Consider the following 22,395-nt stretch of genomic DNA (forward strand, 5'->3'; position numbering starts at 1 on the left):
TTCACTGCATTTATCCAACACAACAATTAATTCAGGAGACAGGGGTAGTATCTGGACCAAAGTGAGGTTAGACAAGAGCAGGAGAGTGTTCATCATTCACTCCCCCATCCACATCAACACTTTCTAGTACAGAAGTTGACCTTCTGGTCCCAAGGTCACATTCACAGCAGCCTTGCAATCCCACTTTCTAAGATCCCTGCTTTCTGTCTGCAGGTAGAGCATGCACCATTGCACCACATGTACCTTCAACAAAGAAACACAGACACCAATCCTCCATTCTGGAAATGTATTTTATTCTGCTTATTGTAATGCAGTAGCACTTTGACAGCAAGTTCCAGCATCAAAGGGGTGGTTTTTACATCAAACTGCAAATTACAACACTGGTATTACATGGTTCTTCCTCCCAGTCTTTATCCAATTCAAGAGAGTCTCAACAAACTACTCAGTTTTTAAATCGAGATTGCGGGCAAGCGATTGTTCTATTTAACCAATGAAATAAAAACCAAAACCACAGTAACATAAAAACAAAAAGGTCATATGAACATAAATTGGGAAAAGATGACAGCCATGCTTCCATAAAACATAAAAGAACACTTTCAATATCTATTGCGAGATATAAGCCTTATGTGTGATCACATATATTAGACATCATATATAGAGAGATATATATGATCGCATATATACATTGAGGATACATTTAAGGAGAACACTATGAACACAAAAAACTTAACCAAGGGATCAGTGTCTCTTCAGAAATACATTTACGACTAGTCACAGCCCCTCAGTGAATATTTAGAACACTCGTATTCTACCATTTAGACAAAACCTCAACTTTGCACCACTAGTGTTATTCAGAAGTAATGTTCTGATAACAACTTAAAATGTTAGAAAAAAAGTAAAATATTCATGAGCCAAATTAGATTCCTTAATTCTCATAAGCCAACAGCCAAACCCTCGAAATGTACTAGAACTAGAAAATACATGCTCATACGCATTAGCATTTTGTCCAGGTTGATCATAACATGACTACAAGACTAACATACACATTATTTCACTTTCAATAATAGATAATATACTGTATATTATATATATATCTTTTTTTTTAGAAGAATGGTTTCAGGAATGTCACTGTCAAAATAAAACGTAGGAATAAAGTGTAGGAAGTTACAGTCATAAAGTACTTCTAGTTTAGACATTTGGGGTAAGATGGCGTCAGCTAGGTGCGTTTAGGTCCAAACCACAGTAAAGTTCGATCTACTTCAAAAGTGGTTATTCGAATGCCCTTTAAAGCTATCAGTTGACTTATTTGCTCAACATCGATACAACCCAAACTGCAGCAAACCAAGAAAACAAATATATTACAACCATCGTTTTAATAAAAATGTAGTGGAACGACCTGGGACACGCCATTCCTGAAGGGTCATGTGTAATCGAAGTGAATTAAGCGTTCACACCAGCAACAATTAGAAAAAAAAACACAAATGACTTCTGCATTGACTGCTCCGCTATAACAAAGGCCAATCTTTTCCAATTTTTTTTTTTTTTTCCTCATTCCTTTTACTCGGGAGCAGTCGCAATTTTCTGCGACGTCAAAAAATAAATAAAAAGTCAAATCAATTGTTCCCTCAGACCACTGAGTTTCCAAAAACTAGATGGTAGTGCAAATAAGGTAGCTGGCACACCAGACCAGGCATACATTTGCAGGGCCTTTTACGCGACACATCAGGAAAGGGCTGCCACCCTTGCAACAGACTAAGCACACAAGGACGAGGGGGCACTATTATTGGTTTTGTTTTGTTTTGTTTTTTTGTTTGTTTGTTTTGTTTATTTTTTTTGCATTATTTTCTTTGCGTTTCTTTCTGCGCATTGCTTTTAGAAGCCTTCATGGTCCTTCTTGTCCTTCTTGCCCTCGGCCTCGAAGCCATCTGTACCGTCACTGTTGTCGCGCCGGCGCTTGCGGTTGTTGCGCACGTTAAAGCGGGCATTCATCTGGGGGAGCGGGTCCATGCCCAGCACCTTGTAGATCTGCCGGAACGCCAACAGCCTCAGCGCAAACTGGAGGGGATAAAAATTCACAGCGGGTTACCAGCTGCTGGGCTACTGCTGAAAACATTAATTTGTAAAGATGATCCAATAAATCGTTACACAAAACAGAGACAGAGCGCGAGAGAGTGCAAGAGAGAAAGAATAACTCTTTAAAAGCGATTTTACACCTTTAGAGGTACACAATTGGGACAGAGAGACGGAGTAGGTGTGAGAAATGACGGGCTGGATTCGAACCCGTGTCCCCATGGACCTCGAGCCTGTTCCTTGATGGGTGCAATAGCATGGCACCATAGCATCCCTAACTGTAGTCAACCATACCTGGGCACTGGAGGTTATATCCTCCCTCTGCTGCTCATCCATGGATGCCAATGTGTCTGTGGGATTCTTCTCGCACGGATCGATCAAACCAGGGCCACCTAATTAAATAGGTCCACACACACACACACACACACACACACACATATACATACACGTACACACACGTACACACACGTACACACACGTACACACACGTACACACACACACACACACACACACACACACACACACACACACACACACACACACACACACACACACACACACACACACACACACACACACACACACACACAGGTACACACACACACAATCATTAATCAACAATGAGAGGAAACGTTCCCGTTTCTAACAGCTGGTAATATGAACCTACACATGAATCATTGACTTAGACATTGACATTGACATGGACTGGGTGCTAGTTAGATGCATTAGACACATTTGTGATCACCCTTACATATTCAATTGCCCACTAAACCATCACACACACCCCAACAGAGAATTTCAGAATTAAGTAAATGACAATTCATGGATGAATTCTCAATTACATATCTGTTTATACTTGTTTAAAAGGTGACCACTAGAAAAGGTCTATTAATGTCAGCAGGGTGTCTTACCAGGGAGCAGGATGCCGGAGGAAATACATTCAAAGACTCTGCGTAGGGCATCGCCGGGGCTCAGAGGGCCGGACGCGCTGCTGATCGCCTTCTCCACCAGCAGCTCCATAGCCTTTCATGGGGAACAGGGCAATCAGGAGAAACTAACAACAACTATAAAATACTAATACTCACACACATGCCTTAAAGACAGGGGTGGGGAACCTTTTCCATTCGAAGGGCCACTTCAAATTCCCCCAAGGGCCGTAAAAGTGCTCAGAGGGCCATACTATGGACCAGTGGTTCTTAACCTTTTTTCCTTAACGCACCCCCTTCCCTGTGCCGAAGACAAGCCGCGCACCCCAAAACCAAACTTTTACACGTGTATACACAGATAACACACAAAAAACATTATCTAAGTGATTAATTACAATGACTCTTGCTTGAACCATTAATCCATACCTTAATGACTTTACATGGGGACCAAAATATGTTTTCATTTGCTCTTAATTTTGCCTAGTTATAATGTCTGCAAGCAGAATTTTGGTTACAATCTCAACACAAACAAAATTCCGCACACCCCCTGAAATTCCCAGGTTAAGAACCACTGCTATGGACACAAACCAGGATTCCCCCCTGCACTTTAGGCCTATATTGAAGGCAGCCACCTTAACAACAGACTCCACCTTCTCTAGGTCCCTTGAATACAATGAATATAACAAATTGTACAGAAAATGTAATTCTTACAAAATATTTCATGTGAAGCTGCATAACATCAAAACAATATTGCAGACCGGATAAAACAGCCTCAAGGGCCGCAAATGGGCCCTCGAGACATAGGTTCCCCACCCCTGCTTTAGGAGCACACACCAGGGGTGCATTCGGGAACTCAACCAGATGCTCTTAGAAGAGAAAAAAATAAGGGTAGATTGGTTCCGGGAAAAAACAAGCATTTCAACAAACGAGAGCTCAAAATTTAGGAATGGCACCGAAGTCAGAGCTCTGATTGTCTGTGCTTGGAAGGACAGTTTACAAATGCACCCTACATGAGATACAGGAACAGCCAGCAGTGACGTGAACCCTTCCTCCCTCCCTAATAATCTCGTCCCTTGAGACGGTGTGTAACTCACACTTGTTTACACATATGGCACCCCCACACCTCATATTGCAGGGGAGTCGACCAGAATTTTGTTATTAGTAAGTATTAGCATTATTTGCTATAGTATTTTGGTTTAAATACCATACAGCAGGGATGTCAAACTCAAAGAGAGCCAAAATTAAAATCTGGTATTAAGTTGCGGGCCGAACACAACATACAGTAGATATTTTAAAATTCGCTAAAATTACGTAAATGCATGGAAGGACCTTTGCTCAAGAATTAAGGACATTCTAAGTTAGAATTTCTAACCATCTAAAGTCTATTGTTATGATCAGAGACGATCTTTGGTTATGATGATGTCCCTGCTATGTTCCTTTTTTTTCCTTTGTTGATCTGCCTTTATATATTTACATATATATATACTACATATATACTATACTTTATTTATTTATATATATATTCTTGTGTGCACAATTAAACCAGATCTTGCTGGAACAAATTCTTTTGACAGTGATAATAAAAATTATAATCATTAAAAAGAATTGTTTTGCTAAAATTACGCAAGCACGGACTTAGCACTCAAAGGCAAATTTCACAAACACTCATATATGGTAGCTTAAATGTACCTGACCATATTATGTCACATTCATTTCAGTCCACTTATATTCCTATGACACACCAACTTTCATGTTCAAGTCATGCTCCTGTTAATGGTGTATGTGGGCCAACATAGACCCCACGGGCCAGATTTGACATCCCTGCTATACAGGGTTTGTGGCCAGCTGTTAGAGAGCTCAACTCTCCCTCTGTTTTGGCCCCTTGAGATGTAGTCAGCGCTTCTAAATGCAGATGGCTCTCCCAAATTAGACAAAAATATTACTCGTCAATAAATACATACATACTGCACTTGCTTTTCAGTAGAATTAGTCTAGGGGTTTAAGTTCTCAGGGTAAGGGTTTAAGTTACACTCATTTTATTTCGCAAGAATGAACGTGACTTTTGGCCGAATTCATATCGCTTTTAGTGGAAAACCCTTCAGTGGGCTTGCTCACAGGAAAATACATTTTCTGCATATTTGCATGCCGGGTGTGGTCAGAAGTCTGAAAAAACTGGGGCAAATTTTATATTAAGCACACACACATATAAAACATGAGCATTACTTTGATTCCTTTTAACCTAGGTTTGCCTGAACAAATACATTCCAGGTGAAGTGTAGTCAGATGTTTGAGAAACTGGGACAAACTTTTTGTTATACAACCCCCCCACACAGACTTAACATGAGCATAGCTTCCATCCACACTGGGTTAGAGAGAGAGAGAGAGAGAGAGAGAGAGAGAGAGAGAGAGAGAGAGAGAGAGAGAGAGAGAGAGAGAGAGAGAGAGAGAGAGAGAGAGAGAGAGAGAGGCAGAGAGAGAGAGGCAGAGAGACAGAGAGAGAGAGAGAGAGAGAGAGAGAGAGAGACACAGAGAGTGGTCCGCAGGTGCTACTTACCCAGCTGGGGAAGGCGGACCACGTGGGTACTCGCTGACACAGGTCCCTCAGGATGCGAATGATAATGACACAGGACTGGAGGCCGTTAGCTCTAGCCTTTGGTGTGGATAGAGTCACATGGGGGTTAGTCATCAGCACACAGAGCACACAGGTTGCGGACGTGCACGAACAGCACGCTCGCAAAAAACACACACACACATACACACACACACACTCCGAAGTCTGCCAACGCGGTGTGCAACAAGGGGTCGGTTCTGGCCGTGAGGTGCAACACTACTGTTCCCAATGGAAGCTTATGAGGGTCATTTTCTTTTTTTTCCTCTTTGCTTTTATGATACTATTTAACTTTTTATGTCAACAAGCCAATTCAATATTTTTTTTATTTTTTTTGTGGCTGTTCAGCTGCCATTTTCAGCAGTATTTTACCTCTTCGTTAGTATGTCAAAGAGTTCAAAGTTTGCAAGATGCTCGAGGAAGATGCGACTCCACGTCATCTTGCAAACCCTGACCTCCTTTTCGTGGCAAGTACTTTCACAAACAAATACTTTCACTTACAAAATAAAAAAAATCAAAACAAATTAGATTGAAGGTAAAAGCATAAGGACTGACGAGTCAAGGAAATCTGCTTTACTTTGCCTGTGTGTTGACTTTGGGGACAAGACAACAGCACAGTAAACTAATCAGATACTCCTCTCCTCTCAATCCCTATTCTTATATATCAAAAGAAAAAATATATGTCAATATCTTTCCTTAGATCACAGAACAAACGCTCAACATGAAAGCTCTTATTGATGACACTTTTATGCAAAGATATTCTGCAGCCTTATGGAATTTGCTCTTGTACTAGAAGATCATAAAAACCAACTTGTGGTGCTAAAAAATAGGATACAAGGATGCCATATTATTTGGTTAAGACGACCAGATTACAGATAAAAAGAAAAGCTTGAAAATATTAAAGAGCTTTTTTTTCTTCTCTGGTCTTTGCTTTTAATAAAAGTTAGACATGACATCCTTGGATGACTCTTTAACTTTTCAAAATGGCTGTTTAGCATTTAAATATCATGTTTGTTTTAATCATTGTTTACATTGAATAAATAAACAAATATAAAAATGAAAAACACAAAATGCATCTCATAAGGCTACAACAAGAAAGTAAAATGATGTTCCGAACCTGGAACCACTTAGCGTGGCGTAGAGCAGCCAGAGCGTCAAGGCATTTTTGCCTGTCCAAGACGTCCGCTGGGTCTTTCACCATACCCGAGGTTACATCTAAAAATGGATCCAATTGTCAAATGATGCTGAGGAATGGGTGTTTGACCAGGTATGAGAGAGAGAGCCAGAGAGGAAGAGAGGAAAGAGCAAGAGAGAGAGGGAGAGAGAGAGAGAGAGAGAGAAAGAGAGTGGAGAAAAAGAGAAGGGGGGGAAAGAGAGAGAGGGAGGGAGAGGGAAAGAGACTGGCAAGAATAAAGAACACATTGCCACACATACCAAGTGTTCCCCAGGTAACTGTTGTCTTGGTTACGGCATATGAATGGAATGTGGGCATAGTCTGACGCTTGGGAAAGGTGGTGGTGGGGGGTGCAGGGGAGGTGGATGCTTTGTATAGGGAATAAAAAGGGAGCTTTTCACGGTATAAAAATAGGCTTGTCTAGAATTGCATATCGATTTGGATCACATAAGATGGCCACAACAGTGCTGCTTTGTGCAGGGAAGATGCAATGCAGACCGGATCTCCCTGCAGTACAGGGGTGTAAAATAGCAATATTCTCCATCAAAGCAGTCTATGCCACAGTAATTACACTTAACTGCTCTTCCAGAGCCTAGTGCATCATTAGGTGTTCATCATCTTGGTGTTAATAGCGGAGTACTTGATTAACGTTCGGCCACAATTACTCGCCTTAATGAAAATTACTTCCATGGCATTGAAAACTATCTTCAGTTTAGGGTGTGTGTGTGTGTGTGTGTGTGTGTGTGTGTGTGTGTGTGTGTGTGTGTGTGTGTGTGTGGTGTAGGAGTGGTATTCTAGATGGTTCTTCAACTCTAAGAAATGACCATGGGAGGTTAAAAGGAAAAAGCAAAAAAACTCAACAACTTAAAAACGGTGTGGCTCCCAGTCGAGGTAAGTGCAATGGAGGAGATGTTTTGGTGGTGCCCACTAGTTATGGCATGATGATGGCAGGTGTGGCAAAGTGTTTGAGGTGAGGGGAGGAGGGTAAGGGAGGGAGGTAGGTAGGTAGGTAGGGGTTGTGAGATCAAAAGAGACCCTGGTCAAAAATCCTTCCGGAAGTCGTAGACGTAGCCTCAGTTGGGACACAGGTTACTGAAAGTATGTCATAAAAAGTGGGGGGTTGGGTTTGGGGAAAGGAGGGGGGCTTTGGGCTGGACTTGTGAAGCTTTTGGATACATGGAGGCAGCAGTGCGTGCTGGAAAGAAACGATAAAACATGGAAGCTCCCAGCAAAGAGGGTTAAGACATAACTGCATGCATACCTGGTCAGCAGTGGGTCTTTCAAAAAACAAATTGAGGAAGAAAAAAAAAAAAAAAAAACCCAGTCAACTGTATACCGAAAAAAGGTTGTTCACCCACGTCCAACCAAAGATGCCACTCATTCAAGTACAATGTTTCTCTAAAAATCAAACCGACACTCCCCCAAGGATCAGCAAGAGATCAACTTAAAAAATGAGAAATTAGAACTTAAAAATTATGGCCCAAACTATGCTTTTGAGAATACTTTGGTGACAAATGCACATTGCAATAGCAAACCTTAAGATATTAACTTCCCATATCTAAGGGATCATGTTTACGGCTTAACAGCTTTGAACATGTTTTTAAGCAAATGTGAGGGCCTTTTCCTTCTCATTCTGATCAATTGGTATGAGAAAGGCCTTAATGAGGCAATAGAGAGAAGAACATGAAGTGTTTCTTCATGAAAGCAGTCTGGTTCCATGTTTGGACCAGCACAACGTTATGGATGATGCACTTAGGGGAGTTCTTTCAAGCCTATGTTGAGGGTAAAGGAGGGGAAGGGACAGAGAAGGGGGGGGAACGGGGGAGCGAGTACCTCAGAATGGTGAACTTTTATCACCGCCAGACAAAAATAAAAAAACATGATTTGTTTCCTGTGGGGACGGACATGACCAACTCTTCCCAGCGCTGCACACTACACATCACATCCAGATGGTGCACTCTGCACACGGCCCCAAATTCACTACCCCCAAAACATCCCTCTTGGCTTTTGAAACATCGTCTGTGTTTGACTTCAGGGGGAGGGCTAACACGATTTGTTATTTTGAAGATGGCATAGGAAGGTATACATTTCACAGACTGAAGGTCTAAAAATTGAATGGAGAGGCAAATAAAAAAGGAGGGAAAGTGTAAAAAAAGGTGGGTGGGCAGGGGGGGGTTGTGGTTGTGCAAACTATCCCCTGGAACACAGGAAACAAAAACCAATCTTATCCAGGACTACAACTAGACCGACACAATGCAAAAAACACTTATCATGCTTGTTGTGTGTATATGTACATGTGTCTGTATGTGTGAAAGTGTTTTAAGTTCAGGAGAGCTTCGAGAGCACTGGAAAAGTGTTACAAAGAGAGCGAGGGGATGGGGGGAGTGGGGTAGGGTAGGGATGCTTGTCCTGAGCACCACTGCTGGCAGGAGAGAGGGAAGCCTTTTCAAACCCACGGCAGTGCTAAGCTCAACATGATAAGAGGCCGCAAGCATCAGTGTGCCATGATAACCGGTAAAGCTCAATTCATAAACAAAAGGCGTTTGACTAAGGATGACATAATTCCGACAATTACGTTTTGCAGGAAAAATAAATGACAGATAAAGTAAATTCTAAACGTCATCATCTTGCAGTGCGTGACTAAATATAACTCCTCTGCCTTCAAAAAGGGTGCCTTGGATAGACAAGAATTTCAGTTTGCCGTTGGGCGGATGACATCTGAATGTAGTCATGCAATTAATTAACACATTTCAACAGATTACCGTTTCGGTAATGCAGAAAGGTTGAAACATTTGAGAGTAGGTTGTGAACGATAAGAATCTAGTGCTGAATATTAAATGATATGTTTTTAATTCCTCACACATGCCAAGGCTTTTGAAGGCAAACAAAGCCAACAAGATATCCGTCCTTCAGAGACTCTGAAAACCTCCCATGAATAAGCTGGAGCACATTGCCAGGAGCGGGTTTGAAGGGCTCAGGAACTCTGGAGATCAAACAGACTCCTTGTTCCCTGGCAATCACTACAGTAAGGATTTCTGCCAGCAGACATGCTCAGATGCAGACCAAAAACAAACAAACTATAACGAAATAAATCATAATAGTAATTTTTCAAAAAGAGGGGTAAAATAAAGAAAGAGAGGGGGGAAAACAGCAAACTTAATCTCATAGATGGGCGAAAAGAAAGGAGGAGGAGAGGGAGAAGAAGAAGAAGTAGAGTGGGGCGACAGCCTTTCCAACCTCCATCCCGGGGGCCCTCCTCTCGGATGACGGGCGACGTAAGGGTGATGGTGACCTGCATCTTGGGCTCGGCGCCGGACGTCAGGATGATGGCCGGCTCCTGGATGGAGCCCTTCACTTCGTACTTCTCCGGTGTCACCATCTATAACAGGAGAGCAAAGGGGTTGGACCACAATAGCTTTAACAATGTCTGATTCAGTTAAAATTGGGGACAATTGGTAAATTGTGGATGAAAACAAAATGCCATCATTCTCAAAAACATTCGATCCATATATTATATGGAGAATGGTGACACGACAGCATATTGACAATTACAACTGAGCATTTTTTGCTGTTGTTGGATAATACTTGTTCTCATTTCAAATGGTAAAAAAATGGATACAAGGACAAATGGTTTTGGTATTGGTGTCAAAAGCTCCTTGAAATGTTTAAGGAAGGTCAAGTAGGTATTTAAATCAATCTGAAGATTGACAAAACTGAAAGACAAAGACAAAACTGTCACATTTTCACTACAGAAAAGCCCCCTCAGAGTAGTCTTGATTTCAATTAAGTGGATCAACTGACTAAAAATGGAAACGCCAATTTGAAGACTGCAAAAGCTGCATGATGTTATGCTGTTGCCATACTTCTGTACACACCTCAGCATGCAGTGTGCATGCAGCGATGACCTCATGCCATGCTGCGGATGCTTAACCCCTGCTCCAATTTCATCTCTTAAAAGTCTATCCCCGTCTCTCAGGTTTCCTCATCTCAAGTTTCCCCCCCTCCCTCCACCCCCTCCTCCCTCACTCTCTCACTCCTCGCTGTATTAATCCACCGTGTGCCTACGGGTTTCGTGTCGTCTATTTTCTTTCCATCTTGTGCCGCGCCCTGCAGGCAGCTTTTTTTAAACATCATCCCGGCTACAAGGCGGCAAGCTGACAGACCCCATTAATATTCAGATTAGAAATATGGTGGGAACACTTTTAATTAATGACTGGAGAGAGAGGGGAAAAAAACATGATTAAAGGAATCTGGATCTAATGAACTGTGAGCAGACATTATCACTGCATCAGCCCAGCAGGCGACAGGCATATTACTCAACAAGGTTCATTCAAACGGCTACAGTGTACACTACACACCAAGAAGACTTCCTCAGTTTCATCTCAATTGTTTGATTTTGGAGCATTCTTTCAGGTTGATCATTTACAGGGTTCCCACACCTTTTTCATGAACAAATTCAAACACTTTTCAAGCACCAAATTTCCAGTTTTCCAGCACCTTTAATAGGCCTCGGGAAGGGGGTATGAGCGTCCTCCCCCAGAAAATGTTGTGCTTTTAAAATGCAATTTCCTGGATTGTAATGAATTTTAAGATGTTGAATGGCAAATACCATCTGACATATCACTCCCTCAGATTTTTGATGTACCTGAACAATTTATTTCTATTATTTGGTTTACTGAGTTGACACAAATTTCAAGCATTTTCAAGCACTTCACCAACATTCAAGCATTATTACAACCTTGAAAACACTTCATTGAAATTCAAGCATTTTCCAGGAATTCAAGCACCAGTGGGAACCCTGCATTTAGCGTGACATGGCCATGGAGGGACTACATCTGTAAGAGCTCAGCACGTCCTCGTAATTGTTAAACATTGCCTCATTTATAACATTGCCTACATACGGAGTCCATGGACCAAACCATACAGACTAAAAGGGCAGGGAGAGCTGAAACTTTAGACTCCCAAATTGTGGAGTCTAGCCCCCAATACAAGATCCTCAGTGGTCTCAAGGACACTGTGGAGAACTAACTGTACTCTTCTGGAACCCTTTAGAAGCCTGTACAGCCCTATGCACCAACTTGGACATGCCTGCATATGTAGGTGCCCCACATTTTGCATATTGCCACACTTTGTTTGCTACTTTGTGTAATACTTCTACACAGCTGTTCTCTGTACTCTGCCACAATTTGTTCTGTGCCATGTTATGCATGTCCTCTTGGCTTTGAAAATAATAAAAAAAAAAAAATAAAAAATAAATAAATAAATAAAAAGCACCTGCTAAATGTAATGCAGGCATGGGCAACTTTGATGATAAGGAGGGCTATGTTTTTCCATTGCCACCATCGGGGTGCCATTTGACCACAGATCTGACTGCAACTCGGGAGAGTTTAAGGTGTAGTTGGTTGCTCACTGACTGCCGATATTGTTTGGAAGGAATAGGAGTGTTTGCCATCGGCCTACAGTAAAATTACAAGTGATTGTTTCAGTGTTTTTGTTCTAAAAAAAAAAAAAAACAGGTCATAATTAGTTTTTAAAATTAGGTTTCATCTACGGGCCGCACAGAGTGAGGAGGCGGGTCGCTTGTGGCCCCCTTGCCTCCAGTTGCCCATCCCTGATGTAATGTAATGTAATGTAAGGTAACGTGAGTGATACCGTGAGCTGCTTGGGCAGGTGCTCTACGATGCGGCTGAGGAGGCTCTTGGTGGGCTTCTCGGAGCAGAGCAGCACCAGGTTGACGTTCTTGTCTCCACGCAGCAGCAGGCCTTTGGCCAGCACGCCCACCCTCATCACGCCCTTCAGAGCTCTGCAACACATGATCGGATTCTTCACTACACACATAAAATCACATCGTCTCCTGTATATGCATAAAAAAACATTGGCACAGTCTATATGGACCAGACAAATCTGGCAAATCTCTTCACTTAAAATCTGGCCAATTTCAACATGAACTTGAATTGCTTGCTCATGGTACCCTTGATTGACCAACATAACTGCATGTTGAAATTGGACAGTATTCTCTGCTTTTCCCCCTTTTACCTGACATTTAAAATGTTCATCCTGGCATACTTATTTCAGCACCAGGACAAATGGACAGTACACAGCAATGTAAAACCTTGGGCAAAAACATCATTGCTCAACCCCCCCTGACAAGCCAATGACTAATTTAAAGACAGTGAGGTGATCTCTTGGCTAAATTAACACTACAGACCGCAAAGACAGTTGGCGATGCCTGTGCATTTTGTATTCTCACGCATTGAACCTTGTGGTTTTTTTTTAATCTGCCATGTTATTGTTCATCTCGAAAATTTCAAAGCAAAACTATCATTTGTGGAAACATGCACAATTTCCATCTCCGTTGTGAGTGATGTGTTTACATGATATTTTCAAAGGGGAATAAATTATTCAGAATTAAATATCCCATGTACCCAAGACCATTGATTCATGTTAGCTTGGAGTTTGAGTCATATGACCTGACTTAGAGAACAGTGGGATGAACAGGCGAAGGGTAAAACTCAATCAATTAACTTGGGGGAGGTGTAAAATGAGCATACTGCCATAAAAGGTGTCGGTCTGGATGAAAGTGTTTGCTAAAATGTAAATACAAAATAATGTAATTATAATGGTACCGGTCTTTGGGGATGTCTTTCTTCTCCTTATCCTCTGTCTCCTTGCCCTTGTCTTGGTCCGTGATGATGTCGGAGACCAGCTTGAGGGCGCGCTCTGTGATGGAGACGATCTTCTGGATGGCCTGCAGCTCGTCCTCGGAGGGGTAGATGGCGGCGTGCTTGGTCATCACGTAGCGGTCATCAGAGGTGTCCGGACGGCGCAGGGGCTGGAGAGAATTTGAATTTTCAACACACCTTTATTACAAATTCTTGGAATACAAAAGCACAAAAACTGCCATGGAGTGACAATCACAAAAAAACAAAGTTACATAGGTAAATCATTGGCTTACATCTCAGCCAGGTGCAAATAAATGTGCAAAAAGCAATTATTAATTTCTAAAAGAGCACACAGCACCATTATGGAGAGAGAGAGAGAGAGAGAGAGAGAGAGAGAGAGAGAGAGAGAGAGAGAGAGAGAGAGAGAGAGAGAGAGAGAGAGAGAGAGCGCGCGTGAGAGAGAGAGAGAGAGAGAGACAGACAGACACAGAGAGAGAGAGAGAGAGAGAGAGAGAGAGAGAGAGACAGAGAGAGAGAGAGAGAGAGAGAGAGAGAGACAGAGACAGAGACAGAGACAGAGAGAGAGAGAGAGAGAGAGAGAGAGAGAATAATGAAAACTATTTCACTTTCATGTATTCTATCAAAAGGCAAGCATCCCTCACTTTTTATAACATTTAGTAGCATTATGTCTTATCGTGCACAAAGGCTTTGACTAAAGTCTGTAGATTAAAAGAGAGAACTGAATTTTTCACAGCGAAAAAAAACATTCCTCATGTTGGATATTACTGAGTGTGAATATTGAATGTAATAATCATTCGTACTGCAGTAAATGTTCTTTGTGTGCAATCTCGCTTAAATACTCACAAGTAATCAGGTATCAGCACTAGCCCAAGGCTGCAAGATTAAATTGAGTAAACTGAGATTGTGATAATCAGGTCAATCTTGATCAGCCTCGGGCATATTAAATTGATTGCATGGTAGGTCCCCAAAGGTTTTTGTCAATGTCAATTATGTGATTATGGTAAGTGGCATGGGGCAAATAATGCAGGCATGCAAGATGTGCCTTGAAAAAATGCTTTGATGTGTCATTAACAGGGAAGTTCATAAAGGTTGGAGCAGGCTTCACCTAACATTTTTTTCTTCTTTAAGAGTGCTGCACACTGCACACTGAGGAAGGCAGAACGCAGAAACATGTTCGTGTAATAATAAAGAAACCTATGCATGGTGGGACCTTTTCTCATTTTTCAGTAACAGGGAAAAAAAATGTGCCAGAAAATGCAGAAAAATACAAAGAGAATTGAGTGTGATTTGGTTGAGTGGCACCTGGACCAGAATGGACCAGAGTTTCAGAGTAGGTGGTGATGACAACACAATGAAGGGCATATCTTAAAATTCTCACACTTTGAAAATTGCATCATCCCCTTTTCAATGATTTGAAGTGTGGATACATTTTGGGGACTCGCTGTATGTTTTTGCACAGGTTCAATGTTCTTACGCTTGTACAACTGACAGTGAGATTAGTATTGCGACTACCCCCTTCTGTGACTTCCTCTTATTATTGTTATTACACAGAAGGGGGTAAAGATACTTTAACCCATTGACGCCTAAGGCACCTGCACAAAAGGGTGCTGAATGCCTGAGCCCTTTCAAAAAAAGAAAAGCTGCCCTCAGCCTATAAAAACCTAAATATCTCAGCTTCTGAAGCACATAAAAATATGCACCAAGTTGCATTTAAACGCTAAGACCCTCATATTTCAATAGAATGTGTTCATTCATCTGTAACAAACAAAGATTTTTGATAAAGTTGTCTCAAATCTCATGAGCCTGAATGTTGCGTAAGAATGCTCCAGGCGCCAGGGCCAATGTGGCGCAACGCAACATCAGGCATCAATGGGTTAAAAAAAGATGGCCTAAGAATTAAAACAAAAAAGGATGACTTGAGAGAAAACGCTCTTGCGTAGGCTTTCTGGTCAAGCATTTCCCAGGGTGCAGATTCAGGAGTAAGGGGGTGTTGGGGAGCTAAAGGGGGCAGTTGAGAAGGATACAGCTGAGAGGGGGCAGTGCTTAGTGGCCATTGGGGCGCATTAGTCCATTTCATTGTTTAAAACTAAGGGGGGCGTTGTCAGGCTTATGATGAGGTCAAGGGGGCGTTGGGAGGATTATGACGAGGCCAAGGGGGCGTTTGTTCAGAAAAGGTTGAGAACCACTGGGGTTAAAGTAAGGAGGAGAAGGGTTGTACTCACCACTGGGCCCTGTGGCTGGGGGATGGGCATGCCGGGCCGGACGCCCAGGAGTCCCGGTGGGCCGGGCGGGCCCTGTGGATAGCCCCCGTCGGGCATCCTGCGACGGTCGTCCCAGTGGTGCTGCTCCTCCTCCATGCGCCTCCAGTACATATCCTCCTCATAGCGCCTGGTGGGGGTGGACAAAAAAAAGACTCAGTTCATTCAGAGGGAACATTACTGCACATCCCTGGTCAAGGTGCAGGACAAAGGCTAATACACTTGATGGAAGAGAATCTGAAGAAGATTTCAATGGCCGAAATGCAATTCTGTCAAGGAATAACACAAATAAACAAAACAAAAAAAGATTCCAAGTGTGTGAACCTCCCAAACTGAATGGCTTAGAAATGCAGGCCAAGTGTGGTTTCTTCTTTGAGTGCTTCTTCATCCTTTTTCTTCTTTACCTCACAAGAGATTTTTTTAAAAAAACTTTCAGCCTTCCTTAGTGCGGTTGGCGTGTTAAATTTCTCCAGGTGTGATTTCAAATCATTCATAGAATCTGAAAATATCTATGGTATGAAACAATTCATGGATTAAATTGAAGGATTTAAAAAAGTGTGTGTGGACTTCTCAGTCAATCGCCTGAAAAACGTTGCAACCTAAACTCGATTTCACCATCTTAAATTAAACTGAAATAAGCCACCCATGTGCTCCTTATTGTGCCGTTAAGGTCACGGGAACACACAAACAACTCCTCGTGACTGACTTAACAGAAAGAAGCACTTTCAATAGTCTTTGTGAACAGGACACATGTTGTAGCTTTTTTAAGGCAAGGCAAACCATTAGTACAACTCCAAACCATTGAAGGACATCTACGCCCCCATCAGACAAATATATCCAGTTAAATGCAGACAAGTGTAACGTTTCCTGCTCAAAAAAAAAACCTCAAATGGTGATCTATGAAGCAATAACTAGAATTTTACATTCCTGAAAACACTGCCTTGCCCACCAAAAACTTGGACAAGCACAGGTTTGTCTGTGAACTGTGCACCATTTTCTCAAATGCCAGACATTCAAGCAATTCTGCTCTGGTCCCAGGAGTCCACTTCTCATCTTAGTTTTCCACATAACTCTTGTTTATGCGGTATACAAAACGCTTTATTTTACAAACAGAACGGAAAGTTTTGGGACCAGCATGTCCACACATACACGAAAGCGCACACACGCACACACAGTTGGCAAAGGCCAATTGAGTCCAAGACATACAGCAGAATATGAGGCGAGAGACAGGCTGCCATTGTCACAATGTCAACTATTCTCACTGGACAGCAAGTCAAATGTTCCATGTTCTAAAGTGGTGTGTGCAAAATACATCCTTTGAATAAAGCGCTAGAAATGACTTTAGCTTAAACATTACTTTTTGTGTGTGTGAAGCGACACAGACCATAAACTGGTACACGCACTACTGTTTATTTCCCAAACAGAACAAATGGGACCATCAACATACCCACACACCCCCTCCCCACCACCATACCTTCACCTTAAACAAACCCCCATCAGGCCATCAGTCAGTGGGTTAGTAGTGCTCTAAGTGAGAGTCAGTCACCTCACCTCCAGCTCCATTCTACAGCACTCCTCCTCCTCTCTCCTCCTCCAGTACACACAAGCACTCCCACCGAAGTGGCACATACACCTCCCGAATGACCAATTTAACCTGAATTATTTAACGCTGAAAGTGTGTTTAGGGTTGACAAAGAACTGTACTGCTCCCATTTTCACACCTAATCTCAAACCAACTGACGTGGTCATGCTGAAAATGTGAGCTTTTTGGAACCGTAAAGTTGGTTTACGATGCGAACCGAAACGTGACGGCAGACAGAAGGGCCACTGATTAGTGGATCAGTAAATGCTCCTTCTCCTCTGCTCCCAGTATCTCCAGCCAGTCCTCTCCTTCTAACTCATCCTCCTCTCTCCTCCTCTTGCACTCCCTTCATCTCCATCCTCCCCTCTCCTCCTAAAATCTCCTTCTCCTCACTCCTTCAGGTCTCCTTTCTACTCCCCCTCCTCCTCTCATCCAGCAGTACTCACCTCATCTCCATCCTCCACCTTTCTACTCCTCTTCCTCCCCTCTCCCTCCAGCATTGCTCACTTAATCACCATTCTCCTCTCTCCTCCTCTACTCCCCACACCTCCATCCTCCCCTCTCCTCCTCACTCCTCTAGTACTTCTCCCCCTCTCTCCTCCTCCTCCTCCTCCTCATCCACTCACCTCATCTCCATCCTCCAGCGCTCCTCCTCCTCTCTCCTCCTCCAGTACTCCTCCTTCTGCAGCTGCTTCCTCATCTTCTCCTCCTGGATCTTGCGTGCTCTGATGCTGGGCTTCACTTCCACCTGGAGGTCCGGGTTGACCTTTTTCTGCAAGGACAAACATGAAAGGTCAAAGCTATCATCACAGCACTGCCAAAGGTTAATAGGACTTTTGATAGAACAACATTTAGGAATGAAAAAAATGCATTATTGCAAAGGGTTCTGTTATAAACACAGGACTTGGAAGAATAGGAGCTTATACTGCATTTATAACGTTCATTATGTGTAGCTGTTTAAGTTTTATTCTTTACCTGACATGTTTCGATGGTATAACTTATAACAGAGTCACTTGTGAAGACGGAAGTTACACCATCGAAACATGTCAGGTAAAGGATAAAATTTGTACATGTCTGAAGTAAAAGGAAAACTCAAGGATAGGAGCTTCTTTGCGAGCTTCTTTTTCAGTAATCATCCAAGTCCAAACTCCTTCCTTTAAACTTCACCCTTAAGAGATGTCTCCTGATTGAATGGTGTGGTTTTGTTCCAGTCCATCATACAGATGCCTTTTTGTTTTGGACTGGAATTAGGGCATTCGATTAGCAGGAGTAAAGGGGAGTATAAGCAATTCAACAGAACGTGCTTCAGGAAAAAATCTCTAAATGCATTTAAGTAGCTGTCAACAGCTGTTGTGTGACGTTCGTGCTTGACCTCTTTAAACAAGAAACTTTTCAGAGTCGTGACTGAGCGAGGGGGTCCACGAACCTTGTACTGCAGCCGATGCCTTCGTCCTTTTAAGTGCATCTCCTTGGCGTTTGGATCGTTAAAACTACATTCACACAGCTTGCAATGAAAGCGGATCACCCTGCCTTCATCGTTGCGTACCTGAGAGAAGATGAATGTGCGTGGCATGAGGGAGGGTGGCAGAAGGTGACAAAATTAGCTCTCCGTGCTAATGATCACATGGCAATGCACAGGAAGGAGCAGCTATATATATTTAGGCCTGCAATGCACAACACTTAAAAAGAACAATTATAAATAAAAAGCTGCCAACAACAACAAGGCGCGCAAGGTCACACCTCTTCCACATAGTCGTGTCCCACGGGCTGGACGTCACTCTGCAGGGCGGCCAGGGCGGCCTGCGCAGACAGCGAATCAGACGCGTCGACCTTCATGTCCGGCGACTGTGCCCCCAACGAGGCGGGGGCTGGTTTGGCCATCTCGGCTTTGTTGTCGTCCACCCTCGCACCCGTTGTCTGCAACTTACTTCCTCCTGTAAAAAAAAGACAGAAATGAGCTTACAGTCATGATGCAGTGTTAGAAAGTGCTTCTGATGTCTGAAAAAGGTGCGAAGGGTGTGCAAATACTTCAACATTTTCTCCATGGATATAAGCAAGTCATATTAATGGCCCATTGGATCTCAAAATAGCCTATTGAGGAATGTCCATACCTGTAGTGTGCAGTTAGAGCAGAGTTATAATAACTTGCTGCAATTTGGGATGTGAAGTACAAAAATGTAAAAGCTTGTTTCAAGTGGACATGTACAAACACTTGTAAACAAGCTTCACTTGAAACCCCCATAAAATGCTCTTGAGAATCAATTTATAGAATAAAAAAACAGAGAAAGGTGGAATAATAATAAAAAACAGGATGAGGGCAAAAAAACAGCTCTTAAATCCACTGCTGCGAACCAAGTGGGACAAAATGCATCCTTTTTTTCATCCGCAGCCTTTCATTTCAATCAGCTTTGATATAAAGAATGAAGCCTTTGGAAATGCAACTCGTGCAATTACCAACAACGCAATTGCTGGAAGAGAAGGAAGGAAAAAAAATAAAAAAAAATAAAAAATCTGGTTCTGCCAATACTCAGCACCACACCAGAAAGGAAGCCTTTGTGGTGTGTGTGCTATGTAAGGGGAAAATATATAATAATAAAACAGCTTTTGTTTCAACCAAGCCTCTGCAATTAGGTTGTAAATGATTTACTGTTTCGGCGATTGAATGTTGGCTCTGTTCAACAATTAAACTTTAATTCCTCCGGCCAGGCGCACAGAGATTACCGTTCTTGCCCTGAGGGGCTCGGGCTGAGGCTGTGTGTGTGTGTGTGTGTGTGTGTGTGTGTGTGTGTGTGTGTGTGTGTGTGTGTGTGTGTGTGTGTGTGTGTGTGTGTGTGTGTGTGTGTGTGTGTGTGTGTGTGTGTGTGCCCAGTTCTGCTGGGGAAGGTCTGGTGGTGGTGCTACTAAAACAAACATGCTATTCTAGTGGCAGAGGGGGCTGGACCTGGAACCATGGGAGTTTAGGACAACACTCCCAGAGACCTGAAAACAGCACAGCCCTCCCCCTCCATCCGTACGTTCGTTCGTTCGTTCGTTTGTCTGTAACTGGGAGAAGGAGAGCTGGCAAAGTAAGGTGAAGAGTGCTGGCACACACAAAGCAGGAGAGGCGAGGTGAGGCAGGGGGTTGGAGGTGGTAGAGGGCAGCAGGGGTGGGAACAGTCAGTGCCTGGCTGCCTTCAAAGTTTGAATGTGAGGAGGGAGAGAATGCAGGAATGCCTGAAGGTCACTGTGGCGTGACGGGCTGGCTGCACAAATCCTGCCCTTGACTGACCTACAGATGCACATGTGCAGCGGAGGAATAGAGGGGCCGAATTCAATGTCTGTCGAATGTCTGCACGGTCATGTTTGTACAATGTTGGATCCATTTCGTTAATGTCTTAAGGCATAAAATGACTAGCCAGGCTGTGCACTCCTAGTGACGCAACACTTTCAGCGTTGCAACTAGTCAGGTCAAGACCAATGCAAGTACTTTTGGAGTTCCCGAGAATATGGGGGCCCCTCTCACTTTGTCGGTAAGCAAACAGCCATAAGCATACCAAGGGAGGCAGGTCAACCATGCCGTTTGGGAAATGTTAATTGTTATGCTCTTGGCCAGACCAAGTCTCGAAGAGATTTGAACGTCGATGAGAATCAGGCTATGAAATGACAGCCCCTTTCGTTTTTTCCCCCTCCAAAGCTGAAAACACTTCTCTTAAGAAATGCTGTTGGCTCCACTAAACATAGCTTCTTTGACCATAAAAACCTTTGGATGTGCGAGCTCCTGACGATCTTACATGCTGTTCTCGGTGCATGCCAGACTGTCTGACTTCGCACACGGCCATTGTCTAGTGTTACACAGGCTCTAGACTACAACACTGCTGCAGAAGGCCCACTGTCTCACAGCAGAGACACAGTCAATCTGCTGGCAAGCTCACAACTGAACCTGAATACTGCCATTCTGAGGGACTATTCCGTTTCCAATCTGCAGGTCGACCACAATTGTTTGCGGAACACAAAGCTGGATCCAATTTTCCCCCCACTTATACTTCACCTCATCTCATCTGTCACTCTGTAGTGGCAGTCCCCACCCTCCCTCTGATTCAAAGGAATTGTTTAAGCACTTCCCCCTTGCTCTGAAGCACTAGGTCACACAAAACTTTCACATACACCCAAAAAAGTGGGTATTGGGTCTTAAAAACAAGTGGGCGCTGCAGGGCAGTAATAGGACAGTTGGGCCGTACTTACCAACAAAGTTGATCTTGGGAGTGTTGGCTTTCTTGACGGCGCTGGCGTTGGTAGGCAGGCTGCCGGTGACCGGGCTCTTGCCTTGCACGGCCGCCGCAGCCGCCGAGCTGCCACTGTTCACCAAGCTGACCGGCTTCAGGTAGGACGAGCCGGCGGCGCCCGCGGCGGAGGCAGGGGCAGGGGAGGGTACACTGGTCCCCATGCCACCCCCTCCTCCACCACCACCGGTGGCCGAGCTGCCTGCTGTAGAGCTGCCAGAGGAGGCTTTGCTGGGCGCGGCCGTGGTGGCGCTGGAGGTCTGGGTGACCACGCTGGGCTCCGTGGAGGGGATGGGCTTGCCCAGCTTGGTGTGCAGCTTCACCACCTGGGGAGAGAGAGAGGGAGACATGCAAAGGCAGCTTTTAGACAAACACTAAGTTTACATGAGACATTTAATTCAGAATTAACTCAATTTAATTCTGAATAAAGGTTAATTACGCTTTGAAAACGTCATAATTCGGAATTAAATGAAAGCTCAAAAGCAAACTCGACAGAACCATTTAATTCAGAATTATTAATTCAGAATTAAAACCATCATGTGAACGTAGTCATAGTGAAATAAAGTGGTGAGGAGTAGAGTAGAGCACTAGGTCATTCAAGCAGTTAAAGGATCCATAGTCCATTTACACACAGTTTTTTTGTTTAGATGTGTAGAGTCAGTACAGTAGAAGAGTAAAATGGTGTGGAGAACAGTCGTTGGTCAGTGAATCAGTTCAGTGCAGACTATGTGCATGATGAGTACACGTGGAGTGAATCTCTGTGGAGCTGAAGGGACACACAGGAATCCCAAAATTACATAAAAAATGTACAGTGCTCTGTCCTTTGTACTTGTT

At 43.3% G+C, this 22,395-nt stretch overlaps 1 protein-coding gene across 2 annotated transcripts in view; it reads right to left on the reverse strand.

Moving 5' to 3' along the window:
• Positions 1–274: 274 nt before the first annotated feature.
• Positions 275–22,395, reverse strand: part of zfr (zinc finger RNA binding protein) — a 43,872-nt gene continuing 21,751 nt past the window's right edge. Inside the window, exons 8-20 of one of the 2 annotated variants that reach the window (XM_063195237.1) lie at positions 21,524–21,887; positions 19,043–19,236; positions 18,729–18,848; positions 17,929–18,074; positions 15,685–15,850; positions 13,406–13,611; positions 12,432–12,582; positions 10,017–10,158; positions 6,723–6,820; positions 5,552–5,647; positions 2,983–3,094; positions 2,365–2,462; positions 275–2,055 (exon numbers count right to left, since the gene is read on the reverse strand). In XM_063195237.1, coding sequence (XP_063051307.1) covers positions 1,873–2,055; positions 2,365–2,462; positions 2,983–3,094; positions 5,552–5,647; positions 6,723–6,820; positions 10,017–10,158; positions 12,432–12,582; positions 13,406–13,611; positions 15,685–15,850; positions 17,929–18,074; positions 18,729–18,848; positions 19,043–19,236; positions 21,524–21,887 — 2,076 coding nt within the window. In that variant the 3' untranslated portion in view covers positions 275–1,872. Of the gene's footprint in view, positions 2,056–2,364; positions 2,463–2,982; positions 3,095–5,550; positions 5,648–6,722; positions 6,821–10,016; positions 10,159–12,431; positions 12,583–13,405; positions 13,612–15,684; positions 15,851–17,928; positions 18,075–18,728; positions 18,849–19,042; positions 19,237–21,523; positions 21,888–22,395 lie in introns of those variants that run through there. The other variant, XM_063195238.1, reaches the window with a different exon arrangement.

This window comes from Engraulis encrasicolus, chromosome 3 (genome assembly GCF_034702125.1).
Source record: "Engraulis encrasicolus isolate BLACKSEA-1 chromosome 3, IST_EnEncr_1.0, whole genome shotgun sequence".
Lineage (NCBI taxonomy): Eukaryota > Metazoa > Chordata > Actinopteri > Clupeiformes > Engraulidae > Engraulis > Engraulis encrasicolus.